At 47.7% G+C, this 23,491-nt stretch overlaps 1 protein-coding gene across 3 annotated transcripts in view; it reads right to left on the reverse strand.

Moving 5' to 3' along the window:
- The window catches only part of LOC124027626 (ATP-binding cassette sub-family C member 9-like), a gene marked incomplete at both ends in the record, with an annotated part of 38,219 nt that overhangs the window by 8,863 nt on the left and 5,865 nt on the right, over positions 1-23,491 (reverse strand). The window contains 12 exon segments of one of the 3 annotated variants that reach the window (XM_046339994.1): positions 1,285-1,610; positions 1,701-1,803; positions 2,086-2,211; positions 2,446-2,583; positions 4,239-4,319; positions 4,512-4,596; positions 6,804-6,905; positions 11,706-11,744; positions 12,549-12,584; positions 14,207-14,312; positions 15,853-15,925; positions 22,156-22,263. In XM_046339994.1, the coding sequence (XP_046195950.1) occupies positions 1,285-1,610; positions 1,701-1,803; positions 2,086-2,211; positions 2,446-2,583; positions 4,239-4,319; positions 4,512-4,596; positions 6,804-6,905; positions 11,706-11,744; positions 12,549-12,584; positions 14,207-14,312; positions 15,853-15,925; positions 22,156-22,263 (1,323 nt within the window). 3 annotated transcript variants of the gene reach the window in all.

Consider the following 23,491-nt stretch of genomic DNA (forward strand, 5'->3'; position numbering starts at 1 on the left):
AGTCAGGCAGACCAGCCTAGTAACCACACAATACACCACAAAGACACATAGTAGGAGTCAGTCAGACCAGCCTAGTAACCACATTATACACCACAAAGACACATAGTAGGAGTCAGGTTGACCAGCCTAGTAACCACATTATACACCACAAAGACACATAGTAGGAGTCAGTCAGACCAGCCTAGTAACCACACAATACACCACAAAGACACATAGTAGGAGTCAGGCAGACCAGCCTAGTAACCACATTATACACCACAAAGACACATAGTAGGAGTCAGGCAGACCAGCCTAGTAACCACACAATACACCACAAAGACACATAGTAGGAGTCAGGCAGACCAGCCTAGTAACCACACAATACACCACAAAGACACATAGTAGGAGTCAGGTTGACTAGCCTAGTAACCACATTATACACCACAAAGACACATAGTAGGAGTCAGGCAGACCAGCCTAGTAACCACATTATACACCACAAAGACACATAGTAGGAGTCAGGTTGACCAGCCTAGTAACCACATTATACACCACAAAGACACATAGTAGGAGTCAGGTTGACCAGCCTAGTAACCACATTATACACCACAAAGACACATAGTAGGAGTCAGGCAGACCAGCCTAGTAACCACACAATACACCACAAAGACACATAGTAGGAGTCAGGCAGACCAGCCTAGTAACCACATTATACACCACAAAGACACATAGTAGGAGTCAGGTTGACCAGCCTAGTAACCACATTATACACCACAAAGACACATAGTAGGAGTCAGGCAGACCAGCCTAGTAACCACATTATACACCACAAAGACACATAGTAGGAGTCAGGCAGACCAGCCTAGTAACCACATTATACACCACAAAGACACATAGTAGGAGTCAGGCAGACCAGCCTAGTAACCACACAATACACCACAAAGACACATAGTAGGAGTCAGGCAGACCAGCCTAGTAACCACACAATACACCACAAAGACACATAGTAGGAGTCAGGCTGACCAGCCTAGTAACCACATTATACACCACAAAGACACATAGTAGGAGTCAGGCAGACCAGCCTAGTAACCACATAACACACCACAAAGACACATAGTAGGAGTCAGGCTGACCAGCCTAGTAACCACATTATACACCACAAAGACACATAGGAGTCAGGTTGACTAGCCTAGTAACCACATTATACACCACAAAGACACATTCGGTCAGATATCAGGATTTCAACAGGCCTTACTCACTTCCACTAACACTGAGTACTGGTTGTGAAAGGTGTTCATATCTCACCACTGAGTTTGTCCGATTGGAGAAGACACCTGCTGCAGAGGCATTGACAAAGTCTCCTGTAACATTTCCAAAGTCTGGGGCATATCCATGAGCATCGTCATTAGCAGTCCCATTGACTGGGACATTGCCTTTAGCAGTCCATTCGGCCAGCCAGTAGTCGATGGCGACCATGACGGAGTGTTTCAGCAGCTTGGAGAAGACCATGAGGAAGACCATGAGGAAGCCACCAGAGGACAGGTACTGCCAGCACACCCTCCACGGGATCTTAGAGCGCCGACTGGTGGTCGTCGACATGTTGTCGTCCTCTTCCTCCTCCTCTTCCTCCTCTGTCAGGGACGAGAGAATGAGTGATTATTGTCATATGTCGTAATAGAACTTAACTTGTATGAGAGACAGTGTTTGACAATGCATTTCACCTTCTTCGTCATCGTCGACCTGGTTCTTGGCCTCTCTGGAGTAGAAAGCTCTTCTCAGGGTCTTCCTCTCCAGAGCAGTCTGACAGTTATCAATCTCAGTGTCCTGCAGTACAGATACAACTGTTGTTAGGTTGGTTGGCAGGTAAATTAGCTACACATTACAGAGCAGAGGAGGCTGGTGGGAGGAGGTATCGGACGACAGGCTCATTGTAATGGCTGGAATAAATGCAATGGTCAAACACGTTGTTTCCATGTGTTGGCTCCGTTCCATTTATTCCATACCAGCCTTTACAATGAGCACCTACACGTCCTCCTATAACTCCACCCACCAGCCTCCTCTGTTACAGACCGTCTGTCAGTAGGAGAGTAAAGAAGTGAATATGACCTTCTCTAGTTCCTGGTCCTGTCTGTTCATCAGGGTCTTCCAGTGTTCATACAGTTCTACATCATGAGTCTGAATGTCCTTCAGAGTGCCTTCCCTCAGCACTGAGCCATCCTTCATGGCTATGATCTGGGACACAGAGAGAACCGTGTAAAATCAGGACCCTTATAAACAAACCATCTCAGGGTAGGAATGCTGATCTAGGATCAGGTCCCCCCGCCCGTCCGTGTCATACTCTTTATTATGATCGAAAAGGAAAAACTGATCCTGTATCAGCAGCATTCCTACTCTAAGATGCTTTATGAATACAGACCCAGTGCAAACGGTGGAGAGGAATTCACAGCAGACTGTTGAGATGCTCACCCAGTCAGCGTGGATGAGGTACTGCAGTTTGTGTGTGACCAGGACCACGGTGCGTTTATCATCCTGTAGGAACTTCAGGATGCCCTCCTGCATCAGGTGGTCACTCAGGTGGATGTCCAGCGCTGAGAACGGGTCATCCTGAGGGTAAAGGTCAGAGATCAGGGGTCAGAGACAACATGGACGATCCAATCAGATCAGAGCGTATCGGAGTGAAAGACTGTGGATTCAATGATGTTTTTTTTAACAGGAGATCATCCTTTATTCATATTAAGTTACAGCACGTTTAATTCACAGGTCTCAGATGACCGCAGAACATACAGTCAATCAAACCTAGTTCCCAGAGGACCCCGGAACCTGAATAAACACCAATGTATTACCATAGGATGACTTAGTCTTTATACTGTACAGCACTGAGACACGTAAACAGTCCTGAGGGCAGAAGGTCTGAGATCATCAGTCACAGCGTGATAGACACCTCATTAGGAGACAAGACGTCATAGAGACGTACTCAGCTAATAGATGTTGCTTCTAGCTGGGTGTTCACTCTGCAGTCCCACTGTGTATTAATACAGCACTTTAGAGTGCGATTTCCTTAATTGGCACATTTGTCAGTGTGAGCTGAGCTACGTATGGAGGAACGTGCCCGGTCCTATCCCACGACAGCCAGAGAGGCTGTATCAGGGGCGGAGGTTAGACATCTAATTAACAGTTGCCACAAGAAATGATGTGGGAACACAAACAGATGAGGACATCACACAGGAGTAGGAAGAAATGGGATGTAGATGTACATAGAGTTGTCTGTAGCAGCGAGAGACGGGAAAGTGTGTCTGTGTACATGTGTGTGTGTGTGTGTGTGTGTGTGTGTGTGTGTGTGTGTGTGTGTGTGTGTGTGTGTGTGTGTGTGTGTGTGTGTGTGTGTGTGTGTGTGTGTGTGTGTGTGTGTGTGTGTGTGTGTGTGTGTGTGTGTGTGTGTGTGTGTGTGTGTGTGTGTGTGTGTGTACGTGTGTGTGTGTACGTGTGTGTGTGTGTGTGTGTGTGTGTGTGTGTGTGTGTGTGTGTGTGTGTGTGTGTGTGTGTGTGTGTGTGTGTGTGTGTGTGTGTGTGTGTGTGTGTGTGTGTGTGTGTGTGTGTGTGTGTGTGTACGTGTGTGAGTGTGTATATGGCTAGCCAGGCCAGATGGCAGAGCAGAGGGATGCCTGTAAACATGGTATGGTTACAAGAGAGGCCTGCGGACAGAGATCCATCCCACCTGCTGCTCCTCCCGTTCCCATACAGAGGGAGGCTGGCTGGCCCTCCCTGGATCTCCCTGGCTGCCTCTGAAATCACACCCTATTCCCGATATAGTTCATCCTTACTCACACACTGTCCCAAAAGCAGTGTACTGTTTAGGGAATAGAAAAGAGTGTCCCTGTCTTTGGCTCTATTTGGCTCTCCCTGGAACACGTAGAGAACACCCTAGAACACCTAGAGAACACCCTAGAACACCCTATAATACCTAGAGAACACCCTAAAACACCTAGAGAAAACACCCTAAAACACCATAGAAAACCCAGAGAACACCCTAGAGCACAGAAAACACTGTGGAACACCTAGAGAACACCCTAGTACACCCTAGAACACCTAAAGAACACCCTAGAACACAACGAGAACACTCTAGAACACCCTGGCTCTGTCTGACTATTCTGAGAAGCCATCCTTGAGGGAGAGCTTCCAGCCTCTTCCAGTGAACTCAACAGGAAATGGATCTTCTATTGAAGTCAATAGATAAAGCACTTTATCATTCATTGACTCACCAGGAAGACGATGTTGGTGTTCTGGTAGAGAGCCCGAGCCACACATATCCTCTGTCTCTGGCCTCCACTCAGGTTGATCCCCTGGGAGAAAAACACACTGTTAAGAAGAGTAGCCAGGTACACAAGGAATCTGACACAAATCACTGTTCACTACAAGTTATTGGTATAATATGTCATTGTTTCTGAGGTAAGAGATGGGGCTTGTGCTTAAAAAGATGAGAATAGACAGTGATAAAAAAACACAATAATACTGAGGTGATTATAATAATGTACCCTCTCTCCGATCTCCGTCTGGTCTCCGAAGGGCAGGAGGTCTACATCAGGCTGCAGGGAGCAGGCGTCAATCACAGTCTTGTATCTGAGACACACAGCAGGGCATCAGACTGACAACACCCTCTATTAAGACACAGTTAGAAACATGGCTGCCTTGGAAACTAAGGTATTCAGGAAAACAGTCCTCATTAGAGAAGAGATATAAGCCAGCATCAGCCTCAAGAAGCATCAAGAGTGATAGCAATCTGATGGACCATCTAATTAGTGTCATTAAAAGTACATCTCAGCTGATGCAAGAACAAGTGAATTAACCAAACACAAACATTGGTCTAGTCTTAATTACATTGATGAATGGTGTTGAGGAGCAGCAGATAATACACTAGAGAAGAGTAGAGTAGAGTAGAGTAGAGTAGAGTAGAGTACAGTAGAGTATAGTAGAGTAGAGTAGAGTACAGTAGAGTATAGTAGAGTACAGTAGAGTAGAGTATAGTAGAGTATAGTAGAGAAGAGTAGGGTAGAGTAGAGTAGAGTACAGTACAGTACAGTACAGTAGATTAGAGTACAGTACAGTATAGTAGAGGACAGTACAGTATAGTAGAGTACAGTAGAGTAGAGTAGAGTAGAGTAGAGTAGGGTAGAGTATAGTAGAGTACAGTAGAGTAGAGTAGAGTAGCGTAGAGTAGAGTAGGGTAGAGTACAGTAGAGTAGAGTATAGTAGAGTATAGTAGAGTATAGTAGAGTAGAGTAGAGTATAGTACAGTACAGTAGATTAGAGTACAGTACAGTATAGTAGAGGACAGTACAGTATAGTAGAGTACAGTAGAGTAGAGTAGAGTAGAGTAGGGTAGAGTATAGTAGAGTACAGTAGAGTAGAGTACAGTAGAGTAGAGTAGAGTATAGTAGAGTATAGTAGAGTAGAGTATAGTAGAGTAGAGTACAGTAGAGTAGAGTAGAGTAGAGTAGGGTAGAGTACAGTACAGTACAGTACAGTAGATTAGAGTACAGTACAGTATACTAGAGGACAGTACAGTATAGTAGAGTACAGTAGAGTAGAGTAGGGTAGAGTATAGTAGAGTACAGTAGAGTAGAGTACAGTAGAGTAAAGTAGAGTAGAGTAGAGTAGGGTAGAGTACAGTAGAGTACAGTACAGTATAGTAGAGGACAGTACAGTAGAGTAGAGTACAGTCGAGTATAGTAGAGTACAGTACAGTAGAGTAGAGTACAGTAGAGTACAGTACAGTATAATAATAATATAATATATGCCATTTAGCAGACGCTTTTACAGCAGAGTATAGTAGAGTACAGTAGAGTAGGGTAGAGTAAAGTACAGTACAGTAGATTAGAGTACAGTACAGTATAGTAAAGTAGGGTAAAGTAGAGTAGGAGAGGAGAGTACAGTACAGTAGAGTAGGTTAGAGTGCAGTACAGTACAGTACAGTAGAGTAGGTTAGAGTAGAGTAGAGTAGAGGAGAGGAGAGTACAGTAGAGTAGGTTAGAGTAGAGTACAGTACAGTACAGTAGAGTAGAGTAGGTTAGAGTAGAGTAGAGGAGAGTACAGTAGAGTAGGTTAGAGTAGAGTACAGTACAGTACAGTAGAGTAGAGTAGGTTAGAGTAGAAAAGAGTAGAGGAGAGTACAGTAGAGTAGTTAGAGTACAGTACAGTAAGTTAGAGTACAGTTTAGTACAGTACATTACAGTACAGTAGGTTAGAGTAGAGTACAGTACAGTAAGTTAGAATACAGTTTTAGTACAGTACAGTACAGTACAGTAGGTTAGAGTAGAGTCGAGTAGAGTACAGTACAGTAGGTTAGAGTAGAGTACAGTACAGTACAGTAGGTTAGAGTAGAGTAGAGGAGAGTACAGTAGAGTAGGTTAGAGTAGAGTACAGTAGAGTAGGTAAGAGTACAGTACAGTACAGTACAGTATGTTAGAGTAGAGTAGAGTAGAGAAGTGTAGAGTAGAGGAAAGTACAGTACAGTAGATTAGGGTAGAGTACAGTATAGTACAGTAGAGTAGAGGAGATGAGAGTACAGTAGAGTAGCTTAGAGTACAGTACAGTACAGTACAGTACAGTACAGTACAGTACAGTACAGTACAGTACAGTACAGTACAGTACAGTACAGTACAGTACAGTACAGTAGGTTAGACTAGAGTTAAAGTAGAGTAGAGTAGAGTGGAGTAGAGTACAGTAAAGTAGAATAGAGTGGAGTAGAGTACAGTACAGTAAAGTAGAGTAGAGTGGAGTAAAGTAGAGTAGGGTAGAGTAAGGTAGAGTAGAGAGTGGTGTTTTACCTCTGTTTGTTGAAGGGACTGCCAAACGTGATGTTATCCTCCACGGTGGCATTCAGCAGCCAAGACTTCTGGGTAGCGTAGCCCACAGAGTACCTGTTCTTACTGAGGCATTATGGGAAATGGAGGCAGAAGAGAGAGAGAGAGCTCAAACTACAAACATGGAGGTAGGGGAGGGGGTAATCTTTGAGATGTCAACATTGAGGCACATCAAGCGGTGAGTGGGGGAAGTGGGTTTAGGTTTCTAACACAGGTTAATGATGAGCTGGAAGAGTTGAACCAAAATAACAACAATGTGCTGGGAGTCCAGTTTGTTGATCTTGTTGGATGTGCAGCAGAACTACCCAAAGAACTACCCAAAGGATATGCTTGAGGATAAGAGCATTATGTATCTGAAGGCACAGTGCTTTGTGTACCAACGTGTACCAGTGTTCCCACCACCATATGTTAGCCTTAGCTGTTATTAATGGCTGAGTAATTGTACGATATAAGAGAAAGAGAGAATGAAGACGTTAGCTATGGGTCATGCACACTAACCAGGATGTTGGTCTCTTTGTGTACTGTATTCCTATTGTCTCCTGTTGAAAACATACTGTGGATGTGAATCCACAGTGTCAAAATATATCTCTATCCCTTTAACTGCCTTTTCAGTCAGTTACTTCAGACCCAGACTCCCAGCATGGAAGCACACAAACACTCCACGACTCACTGCACGACTCACTCCACGACTCACTCCACGACTCACTCCACGACTCACTCCACGACTCACTCCACGACCAGCTAGTAACAACTCAATGATCACCATGACTGAGGAATGGAGGGGTTGAGGGAGGGATATAGGGAATGATGGCAGGGGAAGGCGAGGGATTGAGGGAGGGATATAGGAAATGATGGCAGGGGAATGGAGGGATTGAGGGAGGGAGGTAGGGATAAAGGAAATGATGGCAGGGGAAGGGAGGGATTGAGGGAGGGAGGGATAAAGGGAATGATGGCAGGGGAAGGGAGGGATTGAGGGAGGGAGGGAGGGATATAGGGAATGATGGCAGGGGAAGGGAGGGATTGAGGGAGGGATATAGGGAATGATGGCAGGGGAAGGGAGGGAGGGAGGGATATAGGGAATGATGGCAGGGGAATGGAGGGATTGAGGGAGGGAGGGAGGGATAAAGGAAATGATGGCAGGGGAAGGGAGGGATTGAGGGAGGGAGGGAGGGAGGGATAAAGGGAATGATGGCAGGGGAAGGGAGGGATTGAGGGAGGGAGGGAGGGATATAGGGAATGATGGCAGGGGAAGGGAGGGATTGAGGGAGGGATATAGGAAATGATGGCAGGGGAATGGAGGGGTTGAGGGAGGGATAAAGGGAATGATGGCAGGGGAATGGAGGGAGGGAGGGATATAGGGAATGATGGCAGGGGAAGGGAGGGATTGAGGGAGGGATAAAGGGAATGATGGCAGGGGAATGGAGGGAGGGAGGGATATAGGGAATGATGGCAGGGGAAGGGAGGGAGGGATATAGGGAATGATGGCAGGGGAAGGGAGGGATTGAGGGAGGGATAAAGGGAATGATGGCAGGGGAAGGGAGGGATTGAGGGAGGGATAAAGGGAATGATGGCAGGGGAAGGGAGGGATTGAGGGAGGGATATAGGGAATGATGGCAGGGGAAGGGAGGGATTGAGGGAGGGATAAAGGGAATGATGGCAGGGGAAGGGAGGGATTGAGGGAGGGATAAAGGGAATGATGGCAGGGGAATGGAGGGATTGAGGGAGGGAGGTAGGGATAAAGGAAATGATGGCAGGGGAAGGGAGGGATTGAGGGAGGGAGGGATAAAGGGAATGATGGCAGGGGAAGGGAGGGATTGAGGGAGGGAGGGAGGGATATAGGGAATGATGGCAGGGGAAGGGAGGGATTGAGGGAGGGATATAGGAAATGATGTCAGGGGAATGGAGGGATTGAGGGAGGGAGGTAGGGATAAAGGAAATGATGGCAGGGGAAGGGAGGGATTGAGGGAGGGAGGGAGGGATAAAGGGAATGATGGCAGGGGAAGGGAGGGATTGAGGGAGGGATATAGGGAATGATGGCAGGGGAAGGGAGGGATTGAGGGAGGGATATAGGAAATGATGGCAGGGGAATGGAGGGATTGAGGGAGGGATAAAGGGAATGATGGCAGGGGAAGGGAGGGATTGAGGGAGGGATAAAGGGAATGATGGCAGGGGAAGGGAGGGATTGAGGGAGGGATAAAGGGAATGATGGCAGGGGAAGGGAGGGATTGAGGGAGGGATATAGGAAATGATGGCAGGGGAATGGAGGGATTGAGGGAGGGATAAAGGGAATGATGGCAGGGGAATGGAGGGGTTGAGGGAGGGATATAGGGAATGATGGCAGGGGAAGGGAGGGAGGGAGGGATATAGGGAATGATGGCAGGGGAATGGAGGGATTGAGGGAGGGAGGGAGGGATAAAGGAAATGATGGCAGGGGAAGGGAGGGATTGAGGGAGGGAGGGAGGGATAAAGGGAATGATGGCAGGGGAAGGGAGGGATTGAGGGAGGGATATAGGGAATGATGGCAGGGGAAGGGAGGGATTGAGGGAGGGATATAGGAAATGATGGCAGGGGAATGGAGGGATTGAGGGAGGGATAAAGGGAATGATGGCAGGGGAAGGGAGGGATTGAGGGAGGGATAAAGGGAATGATGGCAGGGGAAGGGAGGGATTGAGGGAGGGATAAAGGGAATGATGGCAGGGGAAGGGAGGGATTGAGGGAGGGATATAGGAAATGATGGCAGGGGAATGGAGGGATTGAGGGAGGGATAAAGGGAATGATGGCAGGGGAATGGAGGGGTTGAGGGAGGGATATAGGGAATGATGGCAGGGGAAGGGAGGGAGGGAGGGATATAGGGAATGATGGCAGGGGAATGGAGGGATTGAGGGAGGGAGGGAGGGATAAAGGAAATGATGGCAGGGGAAGGGAGGGATTGAGGGAGGGAGGGAGGGATAAAGGGAATGATGGCAGGGGAAGGGAGGGATTGAGGGAGGGAGGGAGGGATATAGGGAATGATGGCAGGGGAAGGGAGGGATTGAGGGAGGGATATAGGAAATGATGGCAGGGGAATGGAGGGGTTGAGGGAGGGATAAAGGGAATGATGGCAGGGGAATGGAGGGAGGGAGGGATATAGGGAATGATGGCAGGGGAAGGGAGGGATTGAGGGAGGGATAAAGGGAATGATGGCAGGGGAATGGAGGGAGGGAGGGATATAGGGAATGATGGCAGGGGAAGGGAGGGAGGGATATAGGGAATGATGGCAGGGGAAGGGAGGGATTGAGGGAGGGATAAAGGGAATGATGGCAGGGGAAGGGAGGGATTGAGGGAGGGATAAAGGGAATGATGGCAGGGGAAGGGAGGGATTGAGGGAGGGATATAAGGAATGATGGCAGGGGAATGGAGGGGTTGAGGGAGGGATAAAGGGAATGATGGCAGGGGAATGGAGGGAGGGAGGGATATAGGGAATGATGGCAGGGGAAGGGAGGGATTGAGGGAGGGATAAAGGGAATGATGGCAGGGGAAGGGAGGGATTGAGGGAGGGATAAAGGGAATGATGGCAGGGGAAGGGAGGGATTGAGGGAGGGATATAGGGAATGATGGCAGGGGAATGGAGGGATTGAGGGAGGGATATAGGAAATGATGGCAGGGGAATGGAGGGAGGGAGGGATATAGGGAATGATGGCAGGGGAAGGGAGGGATTGAGGGAGGGATAAAGGGAATGATGGCAGGGGAAGGGAGGGATTGAGGGTGGGATAAAGGGAATGATGGCAGGGGAAGGGAGGGATTGAGGGAGGGATATAGGGAATGATGGCAGGGGAAGGGAGGGATTGAGGGAGGGATATAGGAAATGATGGCAGGGGAATGGAGGGATTGAGGGAGGGATAAAGGGAATGATGGCAGGGGAAGGGAGGGATTGAGGGAGGGATAAAGGGAATGATGGCAGGGGAAGGGAGGGATTGAGGGAGGGATAAAGGGAATGATGGCAGGGGAAGGGAGGGATTGAGGGAGGGATATAGGGAATGATGGCAGTGGAAGGGAGGGATTGAGGGAGGGATAAAGGGAATGATGGCAGGGGAAGGGAGGGATTGAGGGAGGGATATAGGGAATGATGGCAGGGGAAGGGAGGGATTGAGGGATGGATATAGGGAATGATGGCAGGGGAAGGGAGGGAGGGATGGAGGGATATAGGGAATGATGGCAGGGGAATAGAGGGATTGAGGGAGGGATATAGTGAATGATGGAGGGATATAGGGAATGATGGCAGGGGAATGGGGAATGACGGCAGGGGAATAGAGGGATTGAGGAAGGGATATAGGGAATGATGGAGGGATATAGGGAATGATGGCAGGGGAATAGAGGGATTGATGGAGGGATATGGGGAATGACGGCAGGGGAATAGAGGGATTGATGGAGGGATATGGGGAATGACGGCAGGGGAATAGAGGGATAGAGGGAATGATGGAGGGATATAGGGAATGATGGCAGGGGAATAGAGGGATTGAGGGAGGGATATGGGGAATGACGGCAGGGGAATAGAGGGATTGAGGGAGGGATATAGGGAATGATGACAGGGGAATAGAGGGATTGAGGGAGGGATATAGGGAATGATGGAGGGATATGGGGAATGACGGCAGGGGAATAGAGGGATTGAGGGAGGGATATGGGGAATGACGGCAGGGGAATAGAGGGATATAGGGAATGATGGAGGGATATAGGGAATGATGGCAGGGGAAGGGAGGGATGGAGGGATATAGGGAATGATGGCTGGGGAAGGGAGGGATTGAGGGAGGTATATAGGGAATGATGACAGTGGAAGGGAGGAAGGGGGTGACGGCAGGGTCCCTTCAGAGGAAGTTTAAAAAGGGGTACCTCCTGGTTTCTTCAAAAGACCCGTCCGTCTCAAAACAACTGCAAGTCACGTTCAATGTGTTAGAGTCTGTACAGCCAGATAGACACAACCACCTCGACTTCAACTTCCTTTACACATGAAGAGCTGAACCGCGTGTGTGTGTGTGTGTGTGTGTGTGTGTGTGTGTGTGTGTGTGTGTGTGTGTGTGTGTGTGTGTGTGTGTGTGTGTGTGTGTGTGTGTGTGTGTGTGTGTGTGTGTGTGTGTGTGTGTGTGTGTGTGTGTTTGTGTGTGTCTGTGTACAGAGTCGCGTATGTGTGTTCAAACGTAAATCTAGCAGAAGTGTCCTTACAGTAAAGCCCTAAAACTGTGTATCGGGGCGAAGACATTTGGACAGAGAGCCAAGAGTCAATTTAATCCAGCTTTATCTACAGAATGAACTCCCTCAACAGTGCAGGCATACTGTCATGATACTGTCATTGTCTCAGGCCCAGGACACTGTCTGTTCTAATGGTGTTATGGCTTCTCCTAGAATGATGTAGGTCTACATGAGGGTGGGTGAGATTCAGTGGGGATAACAGCGTCTGCTTAATCAATCATTCTCAACCCAGTCCTTGGGGCCACTAGTCCTTTCACATTTTTGGTGTATATTCAAAACTAGCCTAAATTATTCAACAAGTCAACTAATAGCCAACTGACTTAAGTGTTGAGACCCAAATTATTCAACTTGTCAACTAATAGCCAAATGACTTAAGTGTTGAGACCTAAATGATTCACATGGTCAACTAATAGCCAAATGACTTGTAAATGTAGAATGTACTGTACAGGGATGAGATGGGAAGAGTAAACCCGAGGGAGAAAATACCTGTTGGCCTCGTGCAGCATCTCACTCACAGGCAGTCTGATTTAGATAGAAAACAACCACGACAGAAGAAGACAGAACACAGACAAGGCTGAGGTTAGTGTCTACGGCCCGTGGTGACTACCTGTCCTGCTATGGTACTGACTGGCACCTTCGTTCGCTCACATAAGAGTGGACTTGATTTGGAAAGGTCAATTTCATTTTTGGATTACTGCTAAGAAGAGCAGCCGTTATGGTTCTAAACAGATTGAGGAGACATAGTGGTTCTAATGGTAACTGTGGTGCACCATCAGCATCATAGAGAACTTTAAAGAACTATATGGACCATGTTTCATAGCAGTGTATGAAGGGAGAGAAGTGTTTAATAGATTGGTAGGGTATATTACAGCTTATTAACAGGCTGGGACTTAATGGAGAACAATCAAATCAACAGTTACTAAACCTACAACAAACTAATACCACTGTTTTCATTCAGTCCAAATAGCTCCAAATGAAAACCTTCCGGTCTGAAGTGTATTATTCACTCAATAACCCAAACAAATACTTAACCCAATCCAATCTAATTCAATTATACAATTGAACACTTCCTGGACACGTAATCACGCTAACTCCCAGCCAATATGTCGTTGGCAAGAAAATGCTGCAACGCCCAGTTCGTTAGCAATTAGCATGGTGTCTGTTCTTCCGCTCAGGTTTCAGTCTAAATGCTAATGCTATGAATGCTAATGCTATGAATGCTAATGCTATGAATGCTAATGCTATGAATGCTAATGCTATGAATGCTAATGCTATGAATGCTAATGCTATGAATGCTAATGCTATGAATGCTAATCAGAGATCCATCTCCAGAACATCACAGATGACATCACAGATGACCAAATCTTAATTTGACATTATAATATAATAATATATAATAATAATATATGCCATTTAGCAGACGCTTTTATCCAAAGCGACTTACAGTCATGTGTGCATACATTCTACGTATGGGTGGTCCCGGGGATCGAACCCACTACCCTGGCGTTACAAGCGCCATGCTCTACCAACTGAGCTACACAGGAGTACATTAATGTGAGTGCAGATCTCAAATTAAGATTTGGCCCTAGGAGATGGACATACATTTTCTGTTTTGTTGTAAAAATATGAATAACAGAAAAATGTGAAGACAGAGAGTTGAAAATGGAAAGGTCCAGTTTTATAAGTGATGGTGACTGTGAGGTTGTGTTATAGAGATGAGTAGATAGATAAATGATGTTAGACAGTCAAAGTTCAGGCAAAGCTGTCATCAGCAAGCAGACAGTGAGCAATGTACAGAGAGACAGAGGAGCAGCCAGCTCTCCTTCCATAGCAACCACAGCCACAGAGACAGACACAGGAAGGACAACACACAGGACCAACAAGATGGAGGGTGGAATGGCTTCTTATTCCACAGATGAAGGCTTTGATTAGCATTGGTGGAGAAGCACAGCTAGTCAACTCTAGAAAGACACGACGACCCAAAACGAGACTGAGAGGGATAAAGAGGAAATGAGATGTGTATCCATCTGGGTCTTTGAGTGGACCTCAGCATGTTCAGTACCTGATAAAGACGAGGACCCCAGAGATTTACACCCTATTATAGACCTTCTAACATGTAGCTTATGCCGGTTGGTACCACTCACTTGCTCCAGTAGACCTTTCCACTGAGGGTCTGCATCTCTCCCAGCATGGCCAGCAACAGGGACGACTTCCCACAACCCACCTGGCCCACGATCATGGTCAGCTGACCTGGAGATCAGACACAGGACAAGAAGACACTATATAAAGGTATGAAGACACTATATAAAGGTATGAAGACACTATATAAAGATAAGAAGACACTATATAAAGGTAAGAAGACACTATATAAAGGTAAGAAGACACTATATAAAGGTAAGAAGACACTATATAAAGGTAAGAAGACACTATATAAAGGTATGAAGACACTATATAAAGATAAGAAGACACTATATAAAGGTAAGAAGACACTATATAAAGGTATGAAGACACTATATAAAGGTAAGAAGACACTATATAAAGATAAGAAGACACTATATAAAGGTAAGAAGACACTATATAAAGGTAAGAAGACACTATATAAAGGTATGAAGACACTATATAAAGGTAAGAAGACACTATATAAAGATAAGAAGACACTATATAAAGGTAAGAAGACACTATATAAAGGTAAGAAGACACTATATAAAGGTATGAAGACACTATATAAAGATAAGAAGACACTATATAAAGGTAAGAAGACACTATATAAAGGTAAGAAGACACTATATAAAGGTATGAAGACACTATATAAAGATAAGAAGACACTATATAAAGGTAAGAAGACACTATATAAAGGTAAGAAGACACTATATAAAGGTAAGAAGACACTATATAAAGGTAAGAAGACACTATATAAAGGTAAGAAGACACTATATAAAGGTATGAAGACACTATATAAAGATAAGAAGACACTATATAAAGATAAGAAGACACTATATAAAGGTAAGAAGACACTATATAAAGGTAAGAAGACACTATATAAAGGTAAGAAGACACTATATAAAGGTATGAAGACACTATATAAAGATAAGAAGACACTATATAAAGGTAAGAAGACACTATATAAAGGTAAGAAGACACTATATAAAGGTAAGAAGACACTATATAAAGGTATGAAGACACTATATAAAGGTATGAAGACACTATATAAAGCATTAGAGACAACAGATTGTTCTATGTCAATCTGACATTGATAATGTCTGTTACAGCCCTGGTTAAAGCTTAAAAGTAGGACAGGATATTGGGATATCTTTACACTCTCAATTTAGATCAGTCATGTTTCCACATCAGTGGAGGCTGGTGGGAGGAGTTAAAGGAGGATGGGCTCATTATAATGGCTAGAATGGAGAATTAATTGAACGGAGTCAATCATGTAGTTTCCATACGTTTAATACCGTTCCATTTATTACATTCCAGCCATTATAATGAGCCTGTCCTCCTATAACTCCTCCCACCAGCCTCCACTGTTCCACATATCCTACATAACACATCTACTCCCTCAGCTGCAGCAAATAGTGGACTACCAGGACCAGCCTATCCTGTTTGTCTTAGCTGTCATATCTTACGGGCCACGGGCCATGAGGTCATAGCAGGAAGATATACTACACTGTCACACACACACACAAACACACACACAGCTGGTGTTAGATATACTACACTGACTGTCGACGACCTCCTAAACAGGACGCAGCCTGGCGTTGCCATAGTGTTCCCAGCAGGATCGGGTTACCTGTTGGAACGCAGATGTTGATGTCGGACAACGTTGACAAGTTGCTTCCCCATGTGAAGAATCCACCGTTCACCTGAACAGGATACAGTGGGATTAGGCTGACATGGAGCCTACATGACATGGAGCCTACATGACATGGAGCCTACATGACATGGAGCCTACATGACATGGAGCCTACATGACATGGAGCCTAGATGACATGGAGCCTACATGACATGGAGCCTACATGACATAGAGCCTAGATGACATGGAGCCTAGATGACATGGAGCCGACATGACATGGAGCCTAGATGACATGGAGCCGACATGACATGGAGCCTAGATGACATGGAGCCTAGATGACATGGAGCCTAGATGACATGGAGCCGACACGACATGGAGCCTAGATGACATGGAGCCTACATGACATAGAGCCTAGATGACATGGAGCCTACATGACATGGAGCCTACATGACATGGAGCCTACATGACATGGAGCCTACATGACATGGAGCCTACATGACATGGAGCCTAGATGACATGGAGCCTAGATGACATGGAGCCTACATGACATAGAGCCTAGATGACATGGAGCCTACATGACATGGAGCCTACATGACATGGAGCCTACATGACATAGAGCCTAGATGACATGGAGCCTACATGACATGGAGCCGACATGACATGGAGCCTAGATGACATGGAGCCTAGATGACATGGAGCCTACATGACATGGAGCCTACATGACATAGAGCCTAGATGACATGGAGCCTAGATGACATGGAGCCTACATGACATAGAGCCTACATGACATGGAGCCGACATGACATGGAGCCTAGATGACATGGAGCCTACATGACATGGAGCCGACATGACATGGAGCCTAGATGATATGGAGCCTACATGACATGGAGCCTAGATGACATGGAGCCTAGATGACATGGAGCCTAGATGACATGGAGCCTAGATGACATGGAGCCTAGATGACATAGAGCCTAGATGACATAGAGCCTAGATGACATGGAGCCTACATGACATGGAGCCGACATGACATGGAGCCTAGATGATATGGAGCCTACATGACATGGAGCCTAGATGACATGGAGCCGACATGACATGGAGCCTAGATGATATGGAGCCTACATGACATGGAGCCTACATGACATGGGGCCTACATGTTATAGTCTGCGGCTGGTGGTTTAGATACGTATGTGTACATAGAAATAATGAACCATTTAGGTCTTTAAGGCAAATATAATAGCATGTTTACATAGTTATGTTGTGTTTTATGTCTTGTCCGATTCCACTGTTTATTGTAGCCAGTAATCCCCCTCCCTTCCATCCCCGACAGCAAAACCACACAAGATCTGAGATTCAGTGACACAGAACTAATAAATACAAGTTGAAAATGAAAGACAGACGTCTTATTACCGCTGAGAAAAGAGACTTGGTAAATTAAGTTTGTAAATAGACAGAGCGGATGTTACGGGGGTGAGGACCAGAGGGGATGGGGAGTCTTGAAAGGGAGGCTGGGATTGGGTGTAGAGAGAGGTAGAGAGGGAGTGGAGGAAGATAGGGGTAGAGAGAGGTAGAGAGGGAGTGGAGGAAGATAGGGGTAGAGAGAGAGAGAGAGAGAGAGTGGAGGAAGATAGCGGTAGAGAGAGGTAGAGAGGGAGTGGAGGAAGATAGCGGTAGAGAGAGGTAGAGAGGGAGTGGAGGAAGATAGCGGTAGAGAGAGGTAGAGAGAGAGTGGAGGAAGATAGGGGTAGAGAGAGGTAGAGAGGGAGTGGAGGAAGATAGGGGTAGAGAGAGGTAGAGAGAGAGTGGAGGAAGATATGGGTAGAGAGAGGTAGAGAGGGAGTGGAGGAAGATATGGGTAGAGAGAGGTAGAGAGAGAGTGGAGGAAGATAGGGGTAGAGAGAGGTAGAGAGGGAGTGGAGGAAGATAGCGGTAGAGAGAGGTAGAGAGGGAGTGGAGGAAGATATGGGTAGAGAGAGGTAGAGAGGGAGTGGAGGAAGATAGGGGTAGAGAGAGATAGAGAGAGAGTGGAGGAAGATAGGGGTAGAGAGAGATAGAGAGAGAGTGGAGGAAGATAGCGGTAGAGAGAGGTAGAGAGGGAGTGGAGGAAGATAGGGGTAGAGAGAGAGAGAGAGAGAGAGAGTGGAGGAAGATAGCGGTAGAGAGAGGTAGAGAGGGAGTGGAGGAAGATATGGGTACGCTGGGAGGCAGAGAGGGAGTGGAGGAAGATATGGGTAGAGAGAGGTAGAGAGGGAGTGGAGGAAGATATGGGTAGAGAGAGGTAGAGAGGGAGTGGAGGAAGATATGGGTACGCTGGGAGGCAGATATGGGGTGGTAAGTTGGAAGAGAAGAGAGAGGGAGGAATAAAGAGGGAGAGAGAATGGTTGATGAGACAGAGCGGAAGACAGAGAGAATGGGTGATGGAAGACAGAGAGGAAGACAAAGAGAAGGGGTGATGGGAGACAGAGAGGAAGACAGATAGAAGGGGTGATGGGAGACAGAGAGGAAGACAGAGAGAAGGGGTGGTGGGAGACAGAGAGGAAGACAAACAGAAGGGGTGATGGGAGACAGAGAGAAGGAGTGATGGGAGACAGAGAGGAAGACAGAGAGAAGGGGTGATGGGAGACAGAGTGGAAGACAGAGAGAAGGGGTGATGGGAGACAGAGAGAAGGGGTGATGGGAGACAGAGAGAAGGGGTGATGGGAGACAGAGAGAAGGGGTGATGGGAGACAGAGAGGAAGACAGAGAGAAGGGGTGATGGGAGACAGAGAGAAGGGGTGATGGGAGACAGAGAGAAGGGGTGATGGGAGACAGAGAGAAGGGGTGATGGGAGACAGAGAGGAAGACAGAGAGAAGGGGTGATGGGAGACAGAGTGGAAGACAGAGAGAAGGGGTGATGGGAGACAGAGAGGAAGACAGAGAGAAGGGGTGATGGGAGACAGAGTGGAAGACAAAGAGAAGGGGTGATGGGAGACAGAGAGAAGGGGTGATGGGAGACAGAGAGAAGGGGTGATGGGAGACAGAGAGAAGGGGTGATGGGAGACAGAGAGAAGGGGTGATGGGAGACAGAGAGAAGGAGTGATGGGAGACAGAGAGGAAGACAGAGAGAAGGGGTGATGGGAGACAGAGTGGAAGACAGAGAGAAGGGGTGATGGGAGACAGAGAGGAAGACAGAGAGAAGGGGTGATGGGAGACAGAGAGAAGAGGTGATGGGAGACAGAGAGAAGGGGTGATGGGAGACAGTGAGGAAGACAGAGAGAAGGGGTGATGGGAGACAGAGAGGAAGTCAAACAGAAGGGGTGATGGGAGACAGAGAGAAGGGGTGATGGGAGACAGAGAGAAGGGGTGATGGGAGACAGAGAGAAGGGGTGATGGGAGACAGTGAGGAAGACAGAGAGAAGGGGTGATGGGAGACAGAGAGGAAGACAAAGAGAAGGGGTGATGGGAGACAGAGGAAGACAAAGAGAAGGGGTGATGGGAGACAGAGAGGAAGACAGAGAGAAGGGGTGATGGGAGACAGAGAGGGGGGTAGAGAGAGGCAGAGAGAAGGGGTGATGGGAGACAGAGAGAAGGGGTGATGGGAGACAGTGAGGAAGACAGAGAGAAGGGGTGATGGGAGACAGAGAGGAAGACAAAGAGAAAGACAAAGAGAAGGGGTGATGGGAGACAGAGAGGAAGACAAAGAGAAGGGGTGATGGGAGACAGAGAGGAAGACAAAGAGAAGGGGTGATGGGAGACAGAGAGGAAGACAAAGAGAAGGGGTGATGGGAGACAGAGAGGAAGACAGAGAGAAGGGGTGATGGGAGACAGAGAGAAGGGGTGATGGGAGACAGAGAGAAGGGGTGATGGGAGACAGAGAGAAGGGGTGATGGGAGACAGAGAGAAGGGGTGATGGGAGACAGAGAGAAGGAGTGATGGGAGACAGAGAGGAAGACAGAGAGAAGGGGTGATGGGAGACAGAGTGGAAGACAGAGAGAAGGGGTGATGGGAGACAGAGAGGAAGACAGAGAGAAGGGGTGATGGGAGACAGAGAGAAGAGGTGATGGGAGACAGAGAGAAGGGGTGATGGGAGACAGTGAGGAAGACAGAGAGAAGGGGTGATGGGAGACAGAGAGGAAGTCAAACAGAAGGGGTGATGGGAGACAGAGAGAAGGGGTGATGGGAGACAGAGAGAAGGGGTGATGGGAGACAGAGAGAAGGGGTGATGGGAGACAGTGAGGAAGACAGAGAGAAGGGGTGATGGGAGACAGAGAGGAAGACAAAGAGAAGGGGTGATGGGAGACAGAGGAAGACAAAGAGAAGGGGTGATGGGAGACAGAGAGGAAGACAGAGAGAAGGGGTGATGGGAGACAGAGAGGGGGGTAGAGAGAGGCAGAGAGAAGGGGTGATGGGAGACAGAGAGAAGGGGTGATGGGAGACAGTGAGGAAGACAGAGAGAAGGGGTGATGGGAGACAGAGAGGAAGACAAAGAGAAAGACAAAGAGAAGGGGTGATGGGAGACAGAGAGGAAGACAAAGAGAAGGGGTGATGGGAGACAGAGAGGAAGACAAAGAGAAGGGGTGATGGGAGACAGAGTGGAAGACAAAGAGAAGGGGTGATGGGAGACAGAGAGGAAGACAAAGAGAAAGACAAAGAGAAGGGGTGATGGGAGACAGAGTGGAAGACAGAGAGAAGGGGTGATGGGAGACAGAGAGGAAGACAAAGAGAAGGGGTGATGGGAGACAGAGTGGAAGACAAAGAGAAGGGGTGATGGGAGACAGAGAGGAAGACAGAGAGAAGGGGTGATGGGAGACAGAGCGGAAGACAAAGAGAAGGGGTGATGGGAGACAGAGTGGAAGACAAAGAGAAGGGGTGATGGGAGACAGAGTGGAAGACAAAGAGAAGGGGTGATGGGAGACAGAGTGGAAGACAAAGAGAAGGGGTGATGGGAGACAGAGAGGAAGACAAAGAGAAGGGGTGATGGGAGACAGAGTGGAAGACAAAGAGAAGGGGTGATGGGAGACAGAGAGGAAGACAAAGAGAAGGGGTGATGGGAGACAGAGAGGAAGACAAAGAGAAGGGGTGATGGGAGACAGAGTGGGGGGTATAGAGAGAAAGCGTGTGAGATGAGAGAGAAGACAGAGAAAGAAGATTTGTCTGGTTCACACACAGCAGCAGCCCATCCATTCGACCCTCCTGCTGCCCCCAAGCTCATTAACAGGCTGCCTACAATAATGCTGTGTGTCCACAGGGATAGCAACAGGATGTGGACCCCAATGAGACCAGAACAGGGGCTGAGAACATGTCAGTTAATGAGGGTTCTCTGTTCTCATGAGAATCCCCTGCCTCTGACTCATTATGTGGGTCCTGAGAGTTTAAACTGTCGGTAAGTGTTGACTTCTCCTCAGGGTGTGTTTCACACAATGGACAGGCCAAGAGATGAAACATCTGCTGTGAGAGATAGACAGTGGTAACATCTGCTGTGAGAGATAGACAGTGGTAACATCTACTGTGAGAGATAGACAGTGGTAACATCTACTGTGAGAGATAGACAGTGGTAACATCTGCTGTGAGAGATAGACAGTGGTAACATCTGCTGTGAGAGATAGACAGTGGTAACATCTGCTGTGAGAGATAGACAGTGGTAACATCTGCTGTGAGAGATAGACAGTGGTAACATCTGCTGTGAGAGATAGACAGTGGTAACATCTGCTGTGAGAGATAGACAGTGGTAACATCTGCTGTGAGAGATAGACAGTGGTAACATCTACTGTGAGAGATAGACAGTGGTAACATCTGCTGTGAGAGATAGACAGTGGTAACATCTGCTGTGAGAGATAGACAGTGGTAACATCTACTGTGAGAGATAGACAGTGGTAACATCTACTGTGAGAGATAGACAGTGGTAACATCTGCTGTGAGAGATAGACAGTGGTAACATCTGCTGTGAGAGATAGACAGTGGTAACATCTGCTGTGAGAGATAGACAGTGGTAACATCTACTGTGAGAGATAGACAGTGGTAACATCCGTGGTGTCACATGTTACTAGAGTGAATGACCCGGGCGGATGTGACAAAAAGGCCAGTTTAAAGGTTTGAGGACAACTGTCAGACTCCAGCTCAGAAGCCTTTGCGTGTGTACGTGTCTACGTGCGTGACGTGGCTGCACATGTACGTGAGCTACAGCTTGGCTGTGAGTTGATAGCCTACGTGTCTGCCCCTGTGTCCGTGCATGCAGTCAGCGAGTGTGTGCGGTGCTGTGTGTGTCACAGGTCCTGAGAAGAAGGGCCAATGAGCTTGTTGAGGTGTTGAACTTTGACCCCTGACCTTGACAGCCACGTCCTCAGTCTCGTTGGGTCGCAGTGGTCTGCGTGCTGGCTGCTCATAGCTGTCCATCTGGTAGAGCAGGGGCTGCTTCCTGTTTATAGCCTTGGTCTGGAGAGAGAGAGGTAGGGGGGAGATGGGGAGAGAGAGGGAGGGAGAGGAGAGAGGAAGGGAGGGAGAGAGAGAGGCAGGGAGGGAGAGAGAGAGGTAGGGGGGAGATGGGGAGGGAGAGGGGAGAGGGAGGGAGGGAGAGAGAGAGGCAGGGAGGGAGAGAGAGAGGTAGGGGGAGATGGGAGAGGGAGGGAGAGAGAGAGGGAGAGAGAGGAGAGAGGAAGGGAGGGAGAGAGGAAGGGAGGGAGAGAGAGAGGCAGGGAGGGAGAGAGAGAGAGGTAGGGGGGAGATGGGAGAGGGAGGGGGAGAGAGAGGGAGGGAGAGGAGAGAGGAAGGGAGGGAGAGAGAGAGAGGCAGGGAGGGAGAGAGAGAGGTAGGGGGGAGATGGGAGAGGGAGGGAGAGAGAGGGAGGGAGAGGAGAGAGGAAGGGAGGGAGAGGAGAGAGGAAGGGAGGGATAGAATGAAAGACAGAAATGAACAGATGGAGATGAAGGGAGGGTGAGAAAACAGAAAGAGAGAGATTGCATTCAGTGATAAACTTGGCCCCTCATCCGCTGTAACCTCCAGGGAGGACCCCCTCTCAGACCCTGACTGAGACTGTCCCCAGAGGGAGCTTCTTATCCCCTACCCCTCATCCCCAAGACATCCCTCCCTCCCTCCATCAGCCCTAAACAAATGGCTCCTCCATCTCACACTAACCCCTCCACCACTTGGTCTCCGTCTCCCTCCACTCCTTCTGAGGAGTCCAACACAGAAATAAACTTGTCAAAGTCCAGAGAACAGCTGAAGACATGACGAGACTGGCAGCAACCAGCAACTTAACGACTCCTGGTTGAGATTCCCCATGAAATACTGCTGCTAGATTGGCACGGTGTGTAGTTACAGTTCCTCCTTCTACAGAGACCAGATCTGCTCTGGTCAAACAGACACTTTCTCTGCAGTTCCACCAACAGTTTGAAGTTAGAAACACGTTGGCTCTGAAACTTGGTCAGTTGAAAAGCATCATAACCATCACATCATCCTGACGAGTCCATTAGCCGTGTTGGGAGCTGTGGAAACCCTGGAGTAACACACTAGTTGTTGTATTCCATGCTGGCTGTAAATGAATAGCTCCTGGATTAGGCTCTGTGCTGTGCTGGCTGAATGTCCAGCATTAGCTGCTCTGGCAGAGGGACAGATGAGTAATTGGGTCATGTTCATTAGGGACCAAAGTGAATAAACAGACTGA

Source organism: Oncorhynchus gorbuscha, unplaced genomic scaffold (genome assembly GCF_021184085.1).
Source record: "Oncorhynchus gorbuscha isolate QuinsamMale2020 ecotype Even-year unplaced genomic scaffold, OgorEven_v1.0 Un_scaffold_3398, whole genome shotgun sequence".
Classification (NCBI taxonomy): Eukaryota; Metazoa; Chordata; class Actinopteri; order Salmoniformes; family Salmonidae; genus Oncorhynchus; species Oncorhynchus gorbuscha.